We start from the raw sequence: 22,077 nt of genomic DNA on the forward strand, positions 1-22,077 counted from the left end.
TTTTTGGTGGGATGTCTCAGCAGAAGTGCATGGTCAACCCAGGACAGTGATGCTCACTTTTCTGAAAATGTAGATTAACCTCTTTTAATATTAAAAAATGAATCATGGCAACTTCCCCCTTTTACTTAGAATCTTTGTCCCCAAAGAGGCATGATAAAGAGCTACTATAAAGTGATGAATAGCACAATGACATCTTGATATATTTGAAGAACAGCTGCAGATATGTATGTGAACCTTGTGAGACAATGCTTATGCCCAGGAGAACAGGGCTACAGGAACTAATGGCAAGACAAGGAAAACTCAGAAGCAGAGGCTGGCAGAACTGAGCCTAGCCCAGCATTGTCCAGGGAGAGGCTGCTGAGGCCTATCTCAGTTGCAGGGTTTCCCTAGAGAGGAGATGAACACATCAGGCTAAAAGCTCCATGCCATTTATAATAGTGTTTAAATAGTACCTACCTCCTTAGGTTCTAATTCACGTGCACTAAGCAACTTTATGACAATAATTTGGCATCCCAATAACTTAAATGTGCAGGGTCTAGTTAAGAACCCTTTCAGAAAAATAGGTCACAGACTGTAATCATCAGTGTAACAAGTAGGCTGACTCTCATGGTTTACTTTGAAGATATTATTCAGTGGGAGATACTTGTTCACAAAGAATTCTCAGATTTTCTGGATTTGCCTCCTATGATGAAAGGACCTTAATGCTCATTTTATAGATTTGTGTGTGTGTATATATACATATATATACACATACCTATATATATTTGCCCTAGAGTGTCTTAGATTATAAATCCCTAAAGTGTAAAACTCAGGTTTATTATGATTTCCTCATTAATTCCTTTGGGACAAGCTAGACACAATTAGGTATTTACTTAATTCCTAAATGAAGTCTGGTTTCATAGAGTTTATATTCTAATAGGGAGAGAGAAATACAATAAGTGAGCAACAACAAAAAGTCACATGGTGACAAGTGCTGTGAAGAAAAATAAACAGAAATAGAGAATAGAAAGTGACAGTGAGCAGACATTGTTTATGATAAGGTGAGGTGTGCAGAGGCCTGAGAGAAGTGAGGGAGCATGCAGATATCTGGTGGCTGAGTGTTCCGGGCAGAGGGAACGGCAAATTCAACGGCCCTAAGTAGAAGGCATGTTTGGAATGAACATGGAGGTCAGTGTCTGCCTGGAGTGAAGAGATAGGAAACACTTGGAAGTCTTGGAAGCAGCAGCCAGCCTGCAAAGGTATGAAAGGATGGAAGTAAAAAAAAGAACTTCTACACAATGAGCAGAGTAGGCAACTTGCAAAGGGTCCATTGTGCCTGCTGCATAAGGCACAAAATGGATTAGGGAAAAGATGAGGGTAGGACCAGATTCTCTGGAAAGCTTTTAAAACTCACAAACTTTAGATGGTGAGAAGCAACTGATGTTAAATTAATTTTTTTAAATGAATGCATGCAAAAGGTAATACATTCAAAGAGAAAACTGTATACAGTGACTAGCAAATCTCCCTCTCTCCTCTAATTTTAGTTCTTCCTACAGGCAACATTAATACCATTTTCCTTTGTACCCTTCCAGGGATATCCAGGTACTTAAAACCATGCATATACATAATGTATGCCCCATTTTGTGCACAAGCGAGCGCACTTTACACTCTCTGTTGTGTGTCTCGTTTTTTCATACTATATATTCTGGTGAACATTCAATAATAGAACATCCAGGATTTCTTTCAATGGCTACATTGTAATCCACTGAATGCAAAGGACTGGAAGCCAGAATCCCTGGGCTCTGGTTCTCAGTTCTTTTTTTTTTTTTTTTTAAAGATTTTATTTATTTATTTGACAGAGATAGAGACAGCCAGCGAGAGAGGGAACACAAGCAGGGGGAGTGGGAGAGGAAGAAGCAGGCTCATAGCAGAGGAGCCTGATGTGGGGCTCGATCCCATAACGCCGGGATCACGCCCTGAGCCGAAGGCAGACGCTCAACCGCTGTGCCACCCAGGCGCCCCTGGTTCTCAGTTCTTGATTTATCGCTTCCAATTAGAGTGCTGGTATTTTATCTCCTCTGAGACTCAGGTTCCTATCTATAAAGTGAACTAGATAATGGCTGAGATTGCTTCTGACTCTAACATTTTAGGTTCTTTGCTCTTGCCATACATGTGACAAAGTCTTCTGTAGGGAAAGAGACCCAACACTAGCCATAAAGCTCTAATCATTATCCAGTTTTAAAGGTTTTAAATTTAAAGTGTATCTTGGATATTCATGTCTGTACACCCACTAAGAAGTCAAATATTTCTAAAAGGTAACCATTCCTTGTTCCACTCCCTCCTCACTCCCAATTCCCATTCCAAAAGGTAACTAACCACTTGATCTCTTTTAGCTATTTTTCATAGTGTTTGCTACCATCTTTCAAACTGTCATGTTTATATTATGATTTCAGTTTGTCATTTTTAGATATATTTACATATGGTCCTGGAAAATAAAGATTAAGATGCCATATGTTACCTTTCACACACATATTTCCCCCTTCCTCATCTCCCCAATATATAATTTTAAGATATTTTTGGTTACATCCACTTTCAGTTGCTTTCATTGTTATGACTACACAAACATTGTTCACTGTTGAGCCACGTGGTGTCCTATAATTATACTTTCCGTTTCGTTTTCCTGGACTTTTTTTCCTTAGCTTTCTTCAAGCCTGTATCTTAAGTTTTCTACATCCTCCAATAGCTCTGTAAAATGTGTCCATTCAGCTTTCAAAAGTCAGACCTTCAGATAACTTAGTTTTATCTTTCTGCTCTTGATTTATCCACCTGGATCCATCTACCCTGATACTCCAGTTCCAATATTGATGGCTTCTCTCTAGAGCTCCCTTTAGCTGCCTATCCTGGGATAGATTCCTGTTCCCAGGATCCCATGTCATTCTTTTCCTTGGTTTACATACTCCAGTAGCTTTCTGAGAAAGGGTACTTGGGAGGCAAATCTTTGAGACGCAATCTATCTGAAAATGTCCTTAATCTCCCCTCATTCTTGGTTGTTTGCCTAGATATGAAATTCTAACCTGGAAACCACTTCCCCTCATGATTTTGAATTCATACTTTAATTAATGCCTTCTAGCCCTCTCTCTCTCTCTTTTTTTTAAGATTTTATTTATTTATTTGACAGAGAGAGACAGCCAGAGAGAGAGGGAACACAAGCAGGGGGACTGGGAGAGGAAGAAGCAGACTTCCGGCGGAGGAGCCTGATGTGGGGCTCAATCCCAGAACACCGGGATCACGCCCTGAGCCAAAGGCAGACGCTTAACAACTGAGCCACACAGGCGCCCCTAACCCTCTCTTTTTCTGCCAAAGGAATAGGGAGATGGTGTTAGACTGGCTGATAATGTTTTGGAGGCTACATGGAAAAGCAGCCTAGAAGACTGTCCTCACTGTAAACAGACTTTCACATGATTTCTCTGTTCTTAGTAGAACCCCTTTCTCCTTCCTACAGTTCAACCTCTTTAGAATATAAGCTTTCGGATTTTTAGTGTTGGTAAGTAGAGTTGTCTGGCTACAAAGAGTGAGGAGGGAGATCTTACAGTTTAGTCATTTCTTTTAAAGACTTTTAACCAATCATCCTATTTTTAATTCACCTCGTATCTCTACCTCTGCCTCCATCTTTAAAGCGTCATAGGTCCTGGGGTGTCTGAGTGGCTCAGTCGGTTAAGCGTCTGGCTTTGGCTCTGGTCATGATCTCAGGGTCCATGCATGGACTCCTGTGTTGGGCTCCCCGCTCAGTGGGGAGTCTGCTTCTCCCTCTACCGCACCCCCGCCCCCCCGGCTTGCGTTCTCTCTTTCTCTCAAATAAATAAAATCTTTAAAAGAAAGATATCACAAGGCCTGAGTTTTTTGAGGTTCTTGTTGACTTTGAAAAGTCCCAACATCCCTGAATCTATAGGCACTTTATTTTCAGCTTCCTCTGGTCTGGTAAATTGGTTATCATGGGTCTATCTACTTTCTAGTTTTTAAGGTTTTATTCGTTCTTGTGGTCCACTTGAGAGGGAGTAGAATAAGTGTTCAATCTGCTATATTTAATTTGAAGTTGAATTAATTATTTCCAGTAAAAGTCTTATATTTCGTTCTTGACTTTTGATATTTCAGAAGTATGTTTCATAACTACAGGTCTGTTGGTTCTACTTCCAAAATATATCTTGATCTACTACTGTATTAGGTTTGCCAAGACTGCCATAACAAACTACCAGAAATTGAGTGGCTCAAAACTACAGAGATTCATTCTATCACTGTTCTGGAAGCTAGAAGTCTGAAATAAGGTTGTCAGTAGGCTCCTCTGAAAGCTCTAGGAAAGGATCCTTCCTTGCCTCTTCCTAGCTTGTGGTGGCTCCTGGCAATCCTTGGTTCTCCCTGGCTTGTAACTACATCATTCCAATCTCTGCCTTCCTCTTCATGGGACCTCCTCCTCTGTATCTGTGTCCTCTCCTCTTCTCGAAAGGATAGTAATCATTGGATTTAGTGCCCACCCTAATCCAGGATGACCTCGTCTTAATTATATCTTTATATATATATATACATATATATATAAAATGTATATGTATATATGTATATGTATATATGTATATGTATATATATATATATACATATACACACACACACACGCACAGAGGAGGAAGGGTAAAGAAATCTATATGGTGGTGATAGTTCTACAATCTCCTTAAAGTGGTATATTTTAAGTAGACTGTGAAAAGTTAAGTATGTATTGTACAATCCCTAGAGAATCCTTTAAAAATATATAAAAAGATGTAGCAAAAAATACATACATTAAAATGAAATAATAAGAAATGCTCAGATAACCTAATAAAGTAGCAAAGAAAAAATAGTGGAACAAAAACAGAGGAAAAATGGAATACAAATGATAAAATGGTAGACCTAAGTCCAAACATAAATAATAACATTAAGTGTAGGGGCGCCTGGGTGGCACAGCGGTTGAGCGTCTGCCTTCGGCTCAGGGCGTGATCCCGGCGTTATGGGATCGAGCCCCACATCAGGCTCTTCCGCTATGAGCCTGCTTCTTCCTCTCCCACTCCCCCTGCTTGTGTTCCCTCTCTCACTGGCTGTCTCTATCTCTGTCGAATAAATAAATAAAATCTTTAAAAAAAAAAAAATAACATTAAGTGTAAATGGTCTAAATATGCCAGTTAAAAAAGAGATTGTCAGAAGGTTTAAAAAAGATAACCCAACTATATGCTATTTATAAAAAACTCACTTCCAATAAAGTTATATAGGTACATTAGAAATAAAAAGATGAAAAAATATATATATATATATATACCAAGTAAACAGGAATCCAAAGAGAGCTGAGCTATATAAACATCAGACAAAATAGACTTCAGAGCAAAGAAAATTAGTAAGGATAAAGAGGGACATTACACAATGATAAAAGGGTTAAATAACCAGGAAGACATAAATCCTAAATGTATGTGCATTTAACAACGGAGCTTCAAAATACATGAAGCAAAACCTGACAGAACTCAAAGAAACAACAGTCAAACCCATAATTACAATTGGCAACTTAAATACACCTCTCTCAGTAACTGACAGAACTAGTTGATAGAAAAACAGCAAGGGTATAGAAAAACTAAACAACACTTTGACCAACTGGATGAAAAGATATTCTTATCAACAAGAGAATGGTTGAATATACCCTAATATATTCACAACAAAGGCCACCACATACTACACAATTCCAGGGATCCTTGCACATAAATTATGAGTTGTGTGGTGCATGAACTGCTTAAGAGTATGTAGTTGTTCTGCCCAGACTTCAGAATACTATGGATCCTTTAAGAAATAGGAATTCGTTCATTTGGAGGTATTTCTACTATTTTCGAAGGAGAAAAGCAACATACAGAAAAGCATACATAATATGGTCTCATTTTTGTAAAACAAACAGGAACATACACACACAAATGTACATACGTATATTTGAGAATGATGGTAAGTGGAAGGATGCATACTTGGTTGGTAAGCAGGTGAGTGAGGTGAATAATGTGGATGGAGAAGGGGAGAGAACAGTGGGATAGGGACCCAAGTGAAAGAAAGAAAGAGAAAAAGGAAAAGAAAAAATACGCTGCACTTAAAAAATATGATCACATTTACGCACTTACATAAAATAATATCTGTAGAAGTAATTTTAAAAGTAGTCTTAAATATGAAAAAGAAAAATATTTTACTCACTTAACACCTTTCGATGATATGTTATTGTCCTTGAAATAAAATCTGAATTCCTTACCATGACTGACATGATCTGATTTTTGTCTACCTCTCCAACTTTATTTGCCTCTAGTGTCCCCTCCTTGTGTAAATCTCTTTCCGGACTCAAGGCCTGTGCAACTGCAGTTTTCCCTGCCTGATACGCTTTTGCTATAGGTTTGCACTACTGGTTTCCTCTCATCTGTGGAAGCCGCAGATGCCTATCCAATAAGCCACCCTCGCCTTCTTCCTTACCAATAGAACACTGATTTTATTGGGACAGCAAAATCTCCTTTACAATACTTGACCTCCCAGCTTGCCCTGTATCTAGGAGTGATACAGTTCTGGTTGATGGGAGATAAGTGGAAGTTACTAGGCATGGCCTCCTGGGAAGCTTTTTAAAAGATCTACACCAGCTGCGTCCTTTACCTCCCCCTTCTGCAGTTTCTTGCCATGGAAACCGTTGTGAGGCTAAAGCAAAGGTTCTCAAGTGTGGTCCTCAGATCAGCAGTCCCAGCAGCACCTGGGAGCTTGTTATAAATGCAAATCACTGGGCCCCACAGATCCACTGAATCAGAAACTCTGAGGGTAGGGCCCAGCAACTGGTGTCAACTGCTGTTCAGGTGAGTCTTCAGCATGTTGAAGTTTGAGGGCCACGGACCTAGTGGACACAAGCCTCCTTAGAAGATGACTGAGACCAGGGCACCTATGACATCACAGATATTGCATCAGACCGGGACTGCCTCCTCCGGTCTTGGCAGTTACGCGAAAAAGTAATCCCTATTTGGTTAAGCTACTACGATTAGGTTTCTGTTCCATGAACTGAATGCAACTGTAGTTGATAAATCATCTTCTAAATCTTGGCTCTAACATTGTCTCTCTAGAGAGGACTTCCTTAACTACTCTGCTTATACCCCCTACCCCCACCAAAGTCCCTCTCTATCATGCCATCCTGTTTATTGTTTTTATAGCACTCGGTATACACTGAAATGATCTCACTTACTTATTGTTTATTTGCTTATGGTCCATTTCCCCTGAGGAATGTAAGCTTCACAGGGGCAGGACCTTCGTCTTTTCACTGCTGTACTCTGGCACATACTGAAGTGTCTGGTACATAATGGATGCCTCATTATTATTTGTGGAATGATTTAAAGAACTTTAAAATTAGATGTTACATTTAAAATCATGTATTTTTAAGTTAAAAATAGAACTACCCTGCAAGTCAGCAATCACACTACTGGGTTTTTACCCAAAGAATACAAAAATACTAATTGAAAGGGATACATGAACCCCTATGTTTATAGCAGTACTATATACAATAGCCAAGATATGGAAGCAGCTTGATGAATAGATAAAGAAGATGTGGTAGATATATGTACAATGGAATATTTATTATACAGCCATAAAAAAAGAATGAAATCTTGCCATTTGCAACAACATGGATGGAGCTAGAGAGTATAATGCCAAGTAAAATATGTCAGAGAAAAACAAATACCATATGATTTCATTCATGTGTAGAATTTAAGGAAAAAAACAAATGAACAAACAGGAGGGAGGAATGGAGAGAGAGAAAGCCAAGAAACAGACTCTTAACTATAGAGAACAAACTGATGGTTAGCAGAGGGGAGGTAAATGAGGGGATGGGTTAAATAGGTGATGGGGATTAAGGAGGGCACTTGTCATGATGAGCACAGGGTGATAGATGGAATTGCTGAATCACTATACTGTACACCTGAAACTTACCAATGTAACCCTGTATGTTAACTGGAATTAAAAACTTAAAAATAGGGTGCCTGGGTGGCTCAGTCATTAAGCGTCTGCCTTCGGCTCAGGACGTGATCCCAGAGTCCTGGGATCGAGCCCCACATCAGGCTCCTCCGCTGGGAGCCTGCTTCTTCCTCTCCCACTCCCCCTGCTTGTATTCCCTCTCTCGTGGGCTGTCTCTCTCTGTCAAATAAATAAATAAAATCTTTAAAAAAATAAAATAAAAATAAAAACTTAAAAATAAAATCATGTATTTTTAAAGTAGACAAATGAAAATAAGTGGTTCATTACAGTTTCAGAATTTTAAGGAAAAAATTTTAGTTGAGAAATCCATACACCTGTAAAAAAGAAATGTATATGATACAGAAGGGTCCTCTATGCATGCCTATGAACACTTTCTACCTTACTCATAAGTGGCCTATCAATTTGAAAACCATAAACAACTAGCAAAATACTTATGTAAATATTGAAGGTGTCACAGAAATTAACTGCATGAGTTCAGTATTTTTTTGGTAATTTCTTGTCTTTGCATTAACAACATTTTTTTTGTAATTTCTTGTCTTTCCATTGACAACATTTTGTGCTACCCAATCAATGTGGGAGACTTGTTAGTAACAAAACTTCATGTAGCATTTAAACACAAACATTCAAATAAGAAAAAAATTCTAATTAATTTTCATATGCGTGCCAGAGAACACACACAATTAGGTTTTAACCTTGAAGCGAAAGCATTCTCTTCACCCACATCCCTACTATTTTACTCTTCTAGTAATCTCAAGTTTGGTCCAACACAAACATCACTGCAAATAAATGAGGTCTTCTCTGGCGTCAGCCCATGCTGGTGCACTGCAGGAGCGAATTCAGGTTGAGGATTCCCCAGCAACAAACGTGGGGTCTCTGCTTGTGAAAGGGAACCCAGAAGCTCCAGCACTCCTGCACTGGGAGACAGAAGTTTACTTTCTCCTGTTTTTACCTCCTATAAAAGTATTCTCATCAACCTCTGGAAATCCTTTGGTTTTTCTAAAATAAGTTGTTCTGTAACAGTTAAGTAAAGTGTATATATATATTTTTTAACGAAGCACAGAACAATTAAATAGAAGAAAGCACAGTGCTTCTGACTCAGATCCCTGTCCACTCTTTCTCGAGGCTCCTAGGATCCAGATGGGCCTCCTTGGAGCCACAACTGGGAAAGGAAAGTAGCAGAAAAGTGCCAGAGGCAGAATGGCAGGCTGTTTACTAAAGGGAAAAGGAGCCTTGAGATTTGGTAAGACCATGTTCTCCCTTTCTCACAGAATCAGGAAAGCATATCAGACAGAGTTTCTTGAGAGACCCTTCCAAATATTTGGAGCTGAAAGAACTTCAGGTCAGTAACATCCCAAGTGAAAACTCTGAGGAAGCCCCCAGAAGCTGCCCTCAGCCCTCAGCCCAAAGTGGCAGATTTTCCTTTTACTTCACTAGTGCAATAATCTTTTATCTTATGAGAGGCAATGACCTCATGTCTGTACTTGAATTCCTTCCACCTGGAATGGCAACAGAACCAGCATCAAAAGTGCCAAGCTCGTTGTAAGGCAGGGTTCTCACTCTTAACGGGTCATCAGAATGATCTGGGGGTCCTTGTTTACAATAAAGTGGGTTCTGGAGCTCCACTCCCAGAGGCTCTGATTCAGTAGGTCTTAGGTGGGATGTAGGAATCTGCATTTTCAACAAGCCTCCCCAGGTGATTTGATGGAGCTGGTGTGAGGCCTACAACTTGAGTAATACTGGCTTCAAAGGGAGGGGCCAGAATCACTTCTTTCCCATAATAAGCCCTACTGTAGACAGTGACCCAAGGCCACCAGACTGCCCAAAGTGTTCTCCTTGAAGAGGTCTCCATCCTCAAAGGGTCAGGGAGTGAGTCTCCATGGTGCCCAACTCTATAAAGAACCAAAACTTGGGTTCACACTTGGCTGGACTTGAGGATAAGTAGTAAAGTCCTATGTACCAGAAAAGTCTTCATTGCTCTGGGCGAGGGGCCCATAACACATTTTTTTTTTCCTTTTCTCCTCTTCCTTTTCACTGATGTCGAGCTAAGGAAGCCAAATAGACCCACACAGATAATATGTTGTTTGGGTACGGGTGAATGTATACAGCTAGAGCAAATTCTGTCTGGGGAAATTCAGAAGAATGAATTCCAGTTCGATACACAGCATCAATAATTGACTGTACATCAGTGTATGGCATCTGGATAGGAAACCCTGTGACCTAGACAAAAGACAGAAGAACATGTAAACCTGTGCTACAATTATGTAGAATGGTAGTCATAAAATAATTGTTATTTTATAGGTGCTTATGATGGTCTAGGAATAGTACTAAATGCTTCACGTACGTATTTAATCCTCAAACAACCTTATGAAGTAAGTTCTACTATAGTTTCCACTTTCCGCAGAGAGAGGAGCAGAGCCAGAGCTGAGAGTAGAGCCTGCACACTCAACACTCCACATACTTGCACTGTTTCTAGACTAGCAAACCGACAATGAAAAGATTACTTGGTCCTACAAATGAGGTATTTAAGTGAGCATTATGGGAGAATTTATTTAACATTGATTCAGTTCATATTCTTTTTTTTTTTTTAAGATTTTATTTATTTATTTGAGAGAGAGAGAGAGAGAGTACAAGTGGGGTGAAGGTCAGAGGGAGAAGCAGATTCCCCACTGAGCAGGGAGCCTGATGTAGGGCTCGATCCCAGGAGTCCAGGATCACGACCTGAGCCGAAGGCAGACGCTTAACCGACTAAGCCACCCAGGCACTCTTAGTTCATGTTTCTTAAGTGAGAACCATGTGACAGGATTAAAGGATTATGGTACATGGTCCTACATAACATTATCTATTTAATAATACACAGGCAACAATCATACACCTCTTTAAAACCTTAGATTACTTACTTCAGGAGGCTTTTCTTGCTCCTCAAATCTGTTCACGTGTCCTTCCCGGGTGGTTGCAATAGGATGCTATCCTCTCCTAACTTACTTAATAAAATATATTGCAATCATATGTTTTCTGGTCTGTCTCCTTAGCCTATAGTCTCTGTGAATGCACAAGATTGTATCTGTCTTGTTTATGGTCATAACCCCAGTGCCTAACACAATGCCTGGCACATAGAATACAAATAATATTTAACATTTGCTAAACACTTGCTGAGTGCTGGGTGCTGTGGTTAATCCTCACCATAACCACAAACCAGATAACTATTTTTATCCCTGTTTATCTTGCCCAATGGGGTGGAAAGTATAGAGAAGTTAGGTAATTTGGTCAAAGCTGGAGAGTGGTTGAACCAGGTTTTGAATCCAAGCCAACAGGATTCAGCTCAAGTTTATGATTGTGTGTTATTAAATAGATAATTTTACAAAGAAATTCAAAGTTTTAAACCTTGGCTTATATGCTTTGCTTATCTGTTTACCCCTAATTCTATTTTTTTAAATGCAAAACAAAACAACTTCCTCCCTATTCATGAATAAATAGCACCTGCAGATACACACCCCCTCCCCCGCCGGCCAGGCTAAGTACTAAACTCCCAACAAATTCCTTCCTTTCTTCTCTCAATGGGTTTCACTAGGAGATATCTCCTAGTCTATGTGATGGTAGGGGGAAAGAATCTCACTCTTGGGATGCTGGGGCTTTCAAAAACCCACTGGACCAGTTCATAGGGAAGAGTCAATGAGAGGATGCCCAGAGCTGGAGGTAGATAGGGGAAAAGAAGGAGGACCCTAGCAATATACCAAATGCCTACCATGTTTGGTTATGAACTTGTTGAGTTTGAGATGCCTTTTAACCACCCAGGATGATGCCACATGTGTTGGTAAATTATAAGAGAGGAGGTCAGGAGAGAAGTCCAGGTTGGGTACATAAATTTGGAGTATTTTGCATATAAAAGATATTAAAGCTTGCCTGGAGCCTTGCCCAGAACCAAGGACAGGGAATGTATTCTATCACTACCACTGGAAGTAGTAATTGCAGGTGATTTCCTTTTGGTCATCTCTTTCCAGAGGTTGTGGTTTATATAACATATAACATATGACTAATTCCAAGAAAATGTCATGCAGTGTGGTCATGGTAATAGTTGTTCAGTATATTTGAAATTTCTTAGTCTATAAATACATGTATTTTAATACCATATCATCTATCATCTAGGATCAAGATAAAAAACATTTCAGGGATATTTAAGGTTACTATTACCTAGTAATGAACAACATAGATAAAACAAATGTTATTAACGCACTAAATCATATACATACCCAATAAAATTGTAGTAGCCTTTCAAATTCACTCTCTTCTTCAGGGGAAACAAAGCTTCCAGAGCCAAGTTCTAGTTTAGGAAGGATTTCTCGCAAAATATAAGTACATTGTCGATTCCAACGTGTCGGCTGTTTAGGTCGCCACTCCATCATTTTACATTTCAGAGTCCTTTCAATCCTAACATAAGAATGCAAAGATTAGTTCATGATAAATTACAATTCATTTAATAAATGTGATAAGAGTTTTGGCACTTTACTCAAGTATGAGAATGATATTTTTTTGATTTTGAATGAACCAGTCCTCTATGGCTAAGTATTTCTGCCATCATTCACATTACTTAAGTTGGGGAGAAACAGGCTCTTGCTTGGCTTGGGAAAGCAAGAAGCTTCTGGGGTAGCTAACAACGAGATCTCAAGGGCACAGCTCCTTTCCAGTTACCTGTGTGTAGGCAGCTGCCTATTAGGTGTGATGTGACAACCGTCTACTCACTGGTCACTGAACTGACATCCGCATTCTCCAGGACCCACCCCTGCCATAAAACATTGTGTTTCTAAGAAACTGCATTCACAAAAGTTCAGATATCTGGTCTGGGTAGTGTTAGCAGGAATGGATTTATTTGATCAGTTAATTCAGCAAGCAGAGTCGGAAGGAAATAGGCATGGACAATAAGCATGATGATCAGGTTCCCTACTAGAATGTACACTCTGTACAGGCAGGGATTTGTGCCTGTGTATTCAGCCCCAGAACAGGGCCTGCTGGTAGACTGATCCAGGGACAGTGCAGGTTGGTTGACGGGGCCTACTTGGGAAGCCTCATTCCTGCAGAATCAGTGTGTGCTTAAAAAAAAAAAAAAAAGGCCACTGGGAGTGTCCTCTTGGCTAAGCCTGTAGTGTAATCGAGCAGTTTGGAGTTTGCGGTCCCAGCAGTGGCTGAGCCTCAGAAGCGCCACTAGGGCTTTATCATCATATTTTACCTCTAGATATCGATTCGACAGGTCTGGTCTGGGACCCTGGCATCTTATTTTTAAATAGTTCTAGAAGTGATTCTGATTAAAAAAAATAACAGAAGCTGGGAATCATTTCTCTACTCCATTTCTTCCCTTTTTTGTTAAGAATTGGGAAAAAAGGAAGGGAATAAGAGGTGGGAGTTGTGTGCTAGTGAGAGAAGAGACTAGCAAAATTATGTTCTGTCATGCTTTGTTTTGATCAGTTGGAAGCAGCTTATGTGGCAGCCTCCTCTGTCAGCATGAGTCACTGGAGGCAGTAAGATCAAGAAGCTTCTGACACATTTGGAGTAAGAGTAAGGCTTGCTGCAAAGTTTGTGACTTTGACAAACTTGCTCAACTTGACTGAATAACTCCTTAGGGCACGTGTGTGTGTGTGTGTGTGTGTGTGTGTGTGTGTGTGTGTAAGGGAAGGGGGGAGTGCCGGGGGTGGGGGTAAGACAGTATTGATGTTACCACCCAACTTGGATGTTTTTTCCATACTCCAAGTGGTGGGCCATTTACCTTCATGTCCTTTCAAGAAGTATTAGCTACCATGCTATTATTTTACTTTAATGTTAACAGGTGTCTGTGCCAACAACTTCCCAACAGCAGCCCCACAATGTTTCCAGAAGCAACCATTTTTTGACCTAGATGGTCTTTTTAAGGAATGTTCTGGAATGGCAGAGGGGCTGTTTTTTGATGCACAGACTAAAAGACAGCTGACTCAGTGGAAGAAACTATTATAAACTCAATTTCCTGCTTCTATTGCTGAATCGAATAGGTGTTCTGAGAGACTGGGTTAGAGGACTGAAAGGTGGAAAAAGGACTGAAAGATTCGGGAGAAAACATGGTAACCATAAGATACAAATAAAGGTGATACCTGTTCTTTAGATCTTCTATCATGCTTTTATTAGTCTCACAATAAATTATTTCTTCAGGCTGAAATATGTAGACAATTGAAAGTTAGAAAAGATTCTAGGGAGATGACCTTTACATCAAAGTCACCCCTGGAGTGCTAATTATAACAGGGAGAACCCGAACCACTTTCATGTGGCAAAATCACCCCACTACAGAGGCGCAAAGGTAAAACACAGATCACAGTGCCGCCTTTAATTTTAGTACTACTTTACCAGAGCACGGGATGAGGAAAGGATTTACAAAGTTATTTTTGCTGCATAAGACAGATCTGCTGCCCACATTCATTTACGCAAGCAAGCATTTGACAGGTTTTTCGATGATACCAGATAATCTTTGGCAGCTGCTTTAGTCTCTTCCACTTATTACCTGGGGTCTTGGTGAAGTTACCACATCTTTGAAACAGGGACAATAATAGTATTTACTTCCCTAGGGTCTTGTGAAGATTTTGAAATAAAGTAATACATGCAAAGCCTGGCACATATTGTTCAATAAAATCAGGTATTACTTTTACTACTACTCTGTTAACATGGTTTATCATTTTCCTTCTTTGAGTACCCTTTTCTTTCAGCTCACAGGAGCTGGGTCTTTGTGCGCACGCGCGCGTGTGTGTGTGTGTGTGTGTGTGTGTGTGTGTTCCATTTCAGTCTCCTCTGTCTCCAAGCTGTCGCTCCAGACACTGTGAAAACAGCAGAGAGCAATGCTGTGCCACATTCTCCCATGTTCCCTTCCCTGTCTGGCAGGATTTGCTGCGAGGAGAAAGGACTCTGTAAGTCTACCACCCAAACCAGCCCTCCCCGCCCCATCTCACAGGGCTCACGTGCACAAGAAGGAGGGGCTGGGTTTAGACAGTTTTACCTTGGACATTCCTGAACTGAGAAATAGAGACAGCTGTAGAGACAGGGACATGAGTGGAAGGAGGGTTGTGCAAAAAGAAGGCAACAGTTCTCAGGCCTCTAGGTGCTGGAATATCTCAGGAGTGATTGAGAAGATGCAGTCTGTCATGTGGTGATCTGAGCCAGTGGTTCTTGAAGTGTGCCCCCTCCCCCCACCAGCAACCTCATACCCGGGAACCTGTTAGAGATACAGCTTCTCAGTCCCCACGTGGGACCGAGTCAGAAACTCCGAGGGCAAGGCCAAGCACTCCGTGTTTCATTCAGCAAGCCCTCCAAGGTTCTGGTGCCCGCCATGGATAGATGTGAGAACAGTCCCAGGCACAAGGAGTTTCCCCACACCAGATGGGAGGCACTGGAGAAAGGGAACCGAGAACTCCAGCGTCACGTTGCAGGGCCACCAGCTATCCCAGACAGGACAGGTACACCGAATGCCTTTATTGCTGTCACCAGCCACTGTCCAACCCTCCAACACCTCCACTCCCCTCCCCTGCCCCCTCTCTCCAGCAGGTAACTCCTGTGCATTAGTGAGGCCACCTTCAGACCTGAAAAAGAGGCCCGCGTTTTGTTAACTAAGTAAGTTTATGAGGTATTAGTCCACTTTCCTTTTTTGGCAAAGGCCCCTTTCTTTCAGGGAATTCATATCTTTTAAAACTTCAAGAGGATTTCCCTGTTAACTTCATCTCTGAGTACCACATGCTCATCTTACACACTCAAATTTGTGTTCACAATTGTGATAAAGTTCACAATTTTGGGATGTGTGTGGCAAGACAGAAGATTGAGGGCCATCAACCACAGGAAACAAATCAGTAGAGATGCAAGTCAAATGCAATTCTGAATTTTCTATTTATAGATCAACTTGACAAAAGATTTCATTTCTTTTTTTTTTTATTATGTTAGTCACCATACAGTACATCCCTAGTTTTCGATGTAAAGTTCCATGATTCATTAGTTGCGTATAACACCCAGTGCACCATGCAATACGTGCACTCCTTACTACCCATCACCAGTCTATCCCATTCCCCCACCCCCCTCCCCTCTGAAGCCCTCAGTTTCTTTCCCAGAGTCCATAGTCTCTCATGGTTCATTCCCCCTTCTGTTTACCCCCCTTTCTTCTTCCCCTTCTTCTCCTACGAATCTTCCTACTTCTTATGTTCCATAAATGAGTTATGGAAATCATTTCTACACTCAGGCAGAGTGGCATTTAAAAACTACGATTGTGATCATGGCAGACTTGTCTTAGTGCTGTTGACTTCTGACTGTCCTGAGGACAAAGGGCCATGTCCTTAGCAGGACTCCGCTCACCCCTGAGCTCGTCTTGCTTGCTCCCTGGCAACAGCCAAGCTGGCCTTGCAGCTGCTCCACAGGTCCCTCCAAGCCCCACACATCTTCATGCCTGCTGTGCCCTCTCTCTGCTGTGCGGTTCTCCATCCTGATTTTCCTCTTGGCCAGCTCCTGCTCACCTTCCTCACTTTGTCAGTCATCCCTTTTTCCCAGGAAGCCCCAACAACTGTCCTTCTCCTCAGGTCCTCCTCCTGCGTGCTCCCAAAGCACACTCATTTCTTCTGTAATCACATTTACCACTCTGTCCTGCAAGGGCTTCCTTCCTTCTCTTTGCTCCTTGAGAACACAAGCCCCGGGAATACTGAGACATGTCTCTTCCTTGTGGTACCCATGCCTGACATAGCACTGGCTCAGAGCAAGCATGCAAAAAACAGTCACTAAACGCCTAATAGAATGATTAATGGTAAACAAAAAACCTCATCTCTAAATACACTGTTCTCCTCTCTAGGAGGCAGCATCAGTCACAACTTTGGGAGGGGAAGAGCAAGGCATGGCCTGTGGATGCTGAAAGTGTTTGCTCAGAAGAGATAAGCACATTTCCCCTTCTTTAAAATGACTTTACAAACAGGAAATATTAAAAAAATATATATGCTTGCATCACGTGGAGAATGTTTAGAAGAATACACAAGTTACTACTAAGAGTGGTTATTTCTTAGAGACTGGGAAAAAGACACTGAAGAGGAGGGACATTCTTTATACAGTTTGGTACTGTTTGATCCCTTCCCTGCAACCGCCATGTATTCTTTTTGGTGTTGTCAAATGCCTCAAATACACAGACAAGCGTTAAGAGTAATATAATGGAGGGGAGTTAAGCTGGCGGAGGAGTAGGGGATCCCTTTTTCAGCCGGTCCCCTGAGTCGAGTTGGATAGGTACCAGACCAGCCTGAACATCCACGGAATCAGCCTGAGACACAGGAAGCTACATCTGGATCTCTACAGATGAATATCTCCAGTGCTGAGTATTGAGGTACGAAGCGGGGAGCCATGAAACCGCTCACAGATATCGGAAGATAAACGGAAGGGGGAGGGAGCCACCGCCTTCGGGCGCCGGGAAGCGGCAGCCACCTGCACGGGGGAGTGGGCGGACTCGCGGACAGCACCCATAAGAGAACGGACTGAGACCGTGAGCCAGGGAACGCGCGCCTCCAGACTGAAAACCGGAGGTCCCGTGCGCTCACTGGAACCAGACTGAGACCGGGAGCTCTGGAGCACGTGGGGCGGCTGGCAGCTGGCGGTGTTAGAAACACAAAGGACAGAGAAGCGCCAGCCCAGGAAGTGAGGGCTGGGACGCCGGGTGTGGGGCGCACATCCCAGGACGCTGCAGGGTTGAGCAGCACCAATGGAAACAGAGTTAATGTGGCCAGAACATCAGTGGAGAACGGTCCGTGATCCCTCTGTTCTGAGACAGAGGCTGAGATTCGGCCACTGCTGCTCTGACTCTCAGAAGAGGCACAGCAGACCACCAGGAAAAGCCGCCAGAGAACAAAAGCCTGGAAATACCAGCTCACATTGTGCCTGTCCCCATCCCCCCTCGCAGGGGACACGGAGACTCTACCCAAACAGGGTTGCCTGAGTATCGGCGTGGCAGGCTCCTCCCCTAGAAGGCAGGCTGAAAAATCAAGAATCCCACATCCCTAAGATCCCTATAAAACAAGGGCACACGGCCTGGGTCCCGGTCAATAATTTGGGCTCTGGACAACCCCACAACCTCTCCTCATCAGAATGACGAGAACGAGAAATCCCCCCCAGCAAAGAAAAGACAATGAGTCTGTGGCCTCTGCCACAGAACTAATGGATATGGATATAACCAAATTATCAGAAATGGAATTCAGAGTAACAATGATCAAGATGATGTGTAGACTTGAAAAAAGTATTAACGAAAATGTTAATGAGAATATAGAATCTCTAAGGGCGGAAATGACAGCGAATCTGGAAGAAATTAAAAATTCCATGAGCCAAATGCAGTCAAAACTAGAGGCTCTGACGGCCAGGGTGAATGAGGCAGAAGAACGTATCAGCGAATTGGAGGATGGGTTAGTAGAAGAAAAAGCTAAAATAGAATCTGGGCTCAAAAAAATCCACGCTCAGGAATGTAGGTTGCGGGAGATTACTGACTCAATGAAATGTTCCAGTGTCAGAATCATCGGCATCCCTGAGGGGGTGGAGAAAAACAGAGGTCTAGAAGAGATATTTGAACAAATTGTAGCTGAAAACTTCCCTAATCTAGCAAGGAAAACAAACATTCGTGTCCAAGAGGCAGAGAGGACCCCTCCCAAGCTCAACCATGACAAACCTACACCACATCACGTCATAGCGCAATTCTCAAATATTAGATCCAAGGATACAGTATTGAAAGCGGCCAGGGCAAAGAAATTTCTCACGTACCAAGGCAAAGGTATCAGAATTACGTCAGACCTGTCTACACAGAACTGGAATGAGAGAAAGGGTTGGGGGGGCATTTTTAAAGCTCTTTCAGAGAAAAACATGCAGCCAAGGATCCTTTATCCAGCAAGGCTGTCATTCAGAATTGATGGAGAAATAAAGACCTTCCAGAATTGCCAGTCATTGACCAATTTCGTAACCACGAAACCAGCCCTACAGGAGATATAAAGGGGGGGTTCTATAAAAGTAAAAAGGCCCCAAGAGTGATACAGAATTTATAGAAACAAAGACTTTACTGGCAACATGGCATCATTAAAATCATCTCTCTCAATAATCAGTCTCAATGTAAATGGCCTAAATGCTCCCATAAATGCCACAGGGTTGCAGATTGGATAAAAAGACATGACCCATCCATTTGCTGTCTACAAGAGACTCATTTTGAACCCAAAGATGCATTCAGACTGAAAGCAAAGGGATGGAATACCATCTTTCACGCCAATGGACCTCAAAAGAAAGCTGGGGTAGCAATTCTCATATCAGACAGATTGGATTTTAAACTAAAGACTACAGTTAGAGACACAGAAGGGCACTATATTATTCTTAAAGGATGTATCCAACAAGTGGATATGACAATTATAAATATATATGCCCCCAACAGGGGAGCAGCAAGATATACAAGCCAACTCTTAACCACAAAAAAAGAGACATATAGATAAAAATACACTAATAGTAGGGGACCTCAACACTCCACTATCAGCAATAGACAGATCACCTAAGCAAGATATCAGCAAAGAAACAAGAGTTTTGAATGCCATACTCGATGAGTTGGACCTCATAGATATATATAGAACACTACACCCCAGAACCAAAGAATACTCATTCTATTCTAATGCCCATGGAACATTCTCAAGAATAGACCATGTTCTGGGACACAAAACAGGTCTCAACCAATACCAAAAGACTGAAATTATTCCCTGCATATTCTCAGACCACAACGCTCTGAAATTGGAACTCAACCACAAGGAAAAATTTGGAAGACACTCAAACACTTGGAGACTAAGAACCATCCTGCTCAGGAATGATTCGATAAACCAGGAAATCAAAAATCAATTTAAACAATTTATGGAGACCAACGAGAATGAAAACACAACGGTCCAAAACCTATGGGATACTGCAAAGGCAGTCCTAAGGGGGAAATACATAGCCATCCAAGCCTCACTCAAAAGCATAGAAAAATCTAAAATGCAGTTTTTATATTCTCACCTCAAGAAGCTGGAACGGCAACAGAGGGACAGGCCTAATCCACGCATGAGGAAGCTGTTGAGCAAGATTAGAGCAGAAATCAATGAATTAGAAACCAGGAGTACAGTAGAGCAGATCAACAGAACTAGAAGCTGGTTCTTTGAGAGAATCAATAAAATTGACAGATCACTGGCAAGACTTATCCAAAAGAATAGAGAAAGGACCCAAATTAATAAAATTATGAATGAAAAAGGAGAGGTCACAACCAACACCAATGAAATAGGAAGGATTATTAGAAACTTTTATCAATAGCTTTATGCCAATAAATTAAGCAATCTGGAAGAGATGAGGCCTTCCTGGAAACCTATAAACTACCAAGACTGAAACAGGAAGAAATTGATTTTTTGAACAGGCCAATTAATTATGAAGAGTTTGAGTCAGTGATAAACAACCTTCCAAAAAACAAAACTCCAGGCCTGGATGGTTTTCCTGGGGAATTCTACCAAACATTCAAAGAAGAAATAATACCTATTCTCCTAAAGCTATTTCAAAAAATAGAAACAGAAGGAAAGCTACCAAACTCATTCTATGAGGCCAATATTACCTTGATCCCCAAACCAGGCAAAGACCCCATCAAAAAGGAGAATTACAGACCAATTTCCCTAATGAATATGGATGCCAAAATCCTCAACAAGATCCTGGCTAATAGAATCCAACAGTACATTAAAAGGATTATCCATCATGACCAAGTGGGATTCATCCCTGGGATGCAAGGGTGGTTCAATATTCGCAAATCTATCAGTGTCTTAGATTTTATCCAGAAAGAAAAATTCAAAAATCATATGATTCTCTCAATAGATGCAGAAAAAGCATTTGACAAAATACAGCATCCTTTCCTGATTAAAACCCTTCAGAGTGTAGGGATAGAGGGTACATTCCTCAATCTCATAAAAACCATCTATGAAAAGCCTACAGCAAATATCATTCTCAATGGGGAAAAGCTGGAAGCCTTTCCCTTAAGATCAGGAACACGACAAGGATGCCCACTCTCGCCACTATTATTCAACATAGTACTAGAAGTCCTTGCAACAGCAATCAGAACAAAAAGGGATAAAAGGTATCCAAACTGGCAAAGAAGAAGTCAAAATGTCTCTCTTCGCAGATGACATGATACTCTATATGGAAAAACCCAAAAGAATCCACTCCCAAACTATTAGAAGTTATAGAGCAATTCAGTAATGTGGCGGGATACAAAATCAATGCTCAGAAATCAGTTGCATTTCTATACACGAACAATGAGACTGAAGAAAGAGAAATTAGGGAATCCATCCCATTTACAATAGCACCAAAAACCATATGTTACCTTGGAATTAACTTAACCAGAGACGTAAAGGACCTATATTCTAGAAACTACAAATCACTCTTGAAAGACACTGAAGAAGACACAAAAAGATGGAAAAATATTCCATGCTCATGGATCGGAAGAATTAACATAGTTAAAATGTCCATGTTACCCAGAGCAATCTACACTTTCAGTGCTATCCTGATCAAAATACCAAGGACATTTTTCAAGGAACTGGAACAAATAGTCCTTAAATTTGTATTTAAGGCCAGAAAAGGCCCGAATCGCCAAGGAACTGTTGAAAAGGAAAAACAAAGCTGGGGGCGTCACAATGCCGGATTTCGAGCCGTACTACAAAGCTGTGATCACAAAGACAGCATGGTACTGGCACAAAAACAGACACATAGACCAATGGAACAGAATAGAGAACCCAGAAATGGACCCTCAGCTCTTTGGGCAACTAATCTTTGATAAAGCAGGAAAAAACATCCAGTGGAAAAAAGACAGTCTCGTCAATAAATGGTGCTGGGAAAATTGGACAGCTACATGCAAAAGAATGAAACTTGACCACTCTCTCACACCATACACAAAGATAAACTCCAAATGGATGAAAGACCTCGATGTGAGACAGGAATCCATCAAAATCGTAGAGGAGAACATAGGCAGCAACCTCTACGACATCGGCCACAGCAACCTTTTTC

At 41.4% G+C, this 22,077-nt stretch overlaps 1 protein-coding gene across 2 annotated transcripts in view; it reads right to left on the minus strand.

The window, feature by feature from the left end:
* Positions 1 to 10,053: 10,053 nt before the first annotated feature.
* The window catches only part of CC2D2B (coiled-coil and C2 domain containing 2B), a 97,302-nt gene continuing 85,278 nt past the window's right edge, over positions 10,054 to 22,077 (minus strand). Inside the window, exons 32-34 of one of the 2 annotated variants that reach the window (XM_045785080.2) lie at positions 14,139 to 14,197; positions 12,273 to 12,450; positions 10,054 to 10,242 (exon numbers count right to left, since the gene is read on the minus strand). In XM_045785080.2, the coding sequence (XP_045641036.2) occupies positions 10,054 to 10,242; positions 12,273 to 12,450; positions 14,139 to 14,197 (426 nt within the window). Of the gene's footprint in view, positions 10,243 to 12,272; positions 12,451 to 14,138; positions 14,209 to 22,077 lie in introns of both variants that reach the window. The other variant, XM_087862487.1, reaches the window with a different exon arrangement.

The sequence above is a fragment of the Ursus americanus genome, chromosome 6 (genome assembly GCF_024610735.1).
Source record: "Ursus americanus isolate L20-20 chromosome 6, mUrsAme1.1.p, whole genome shotgun sequence".
Lineage (NCBI taxonomy): Eukaryota > Metazoa > Chordata > Mammalia > Carnivora > Ursidae > Ursus > Ursus americanus.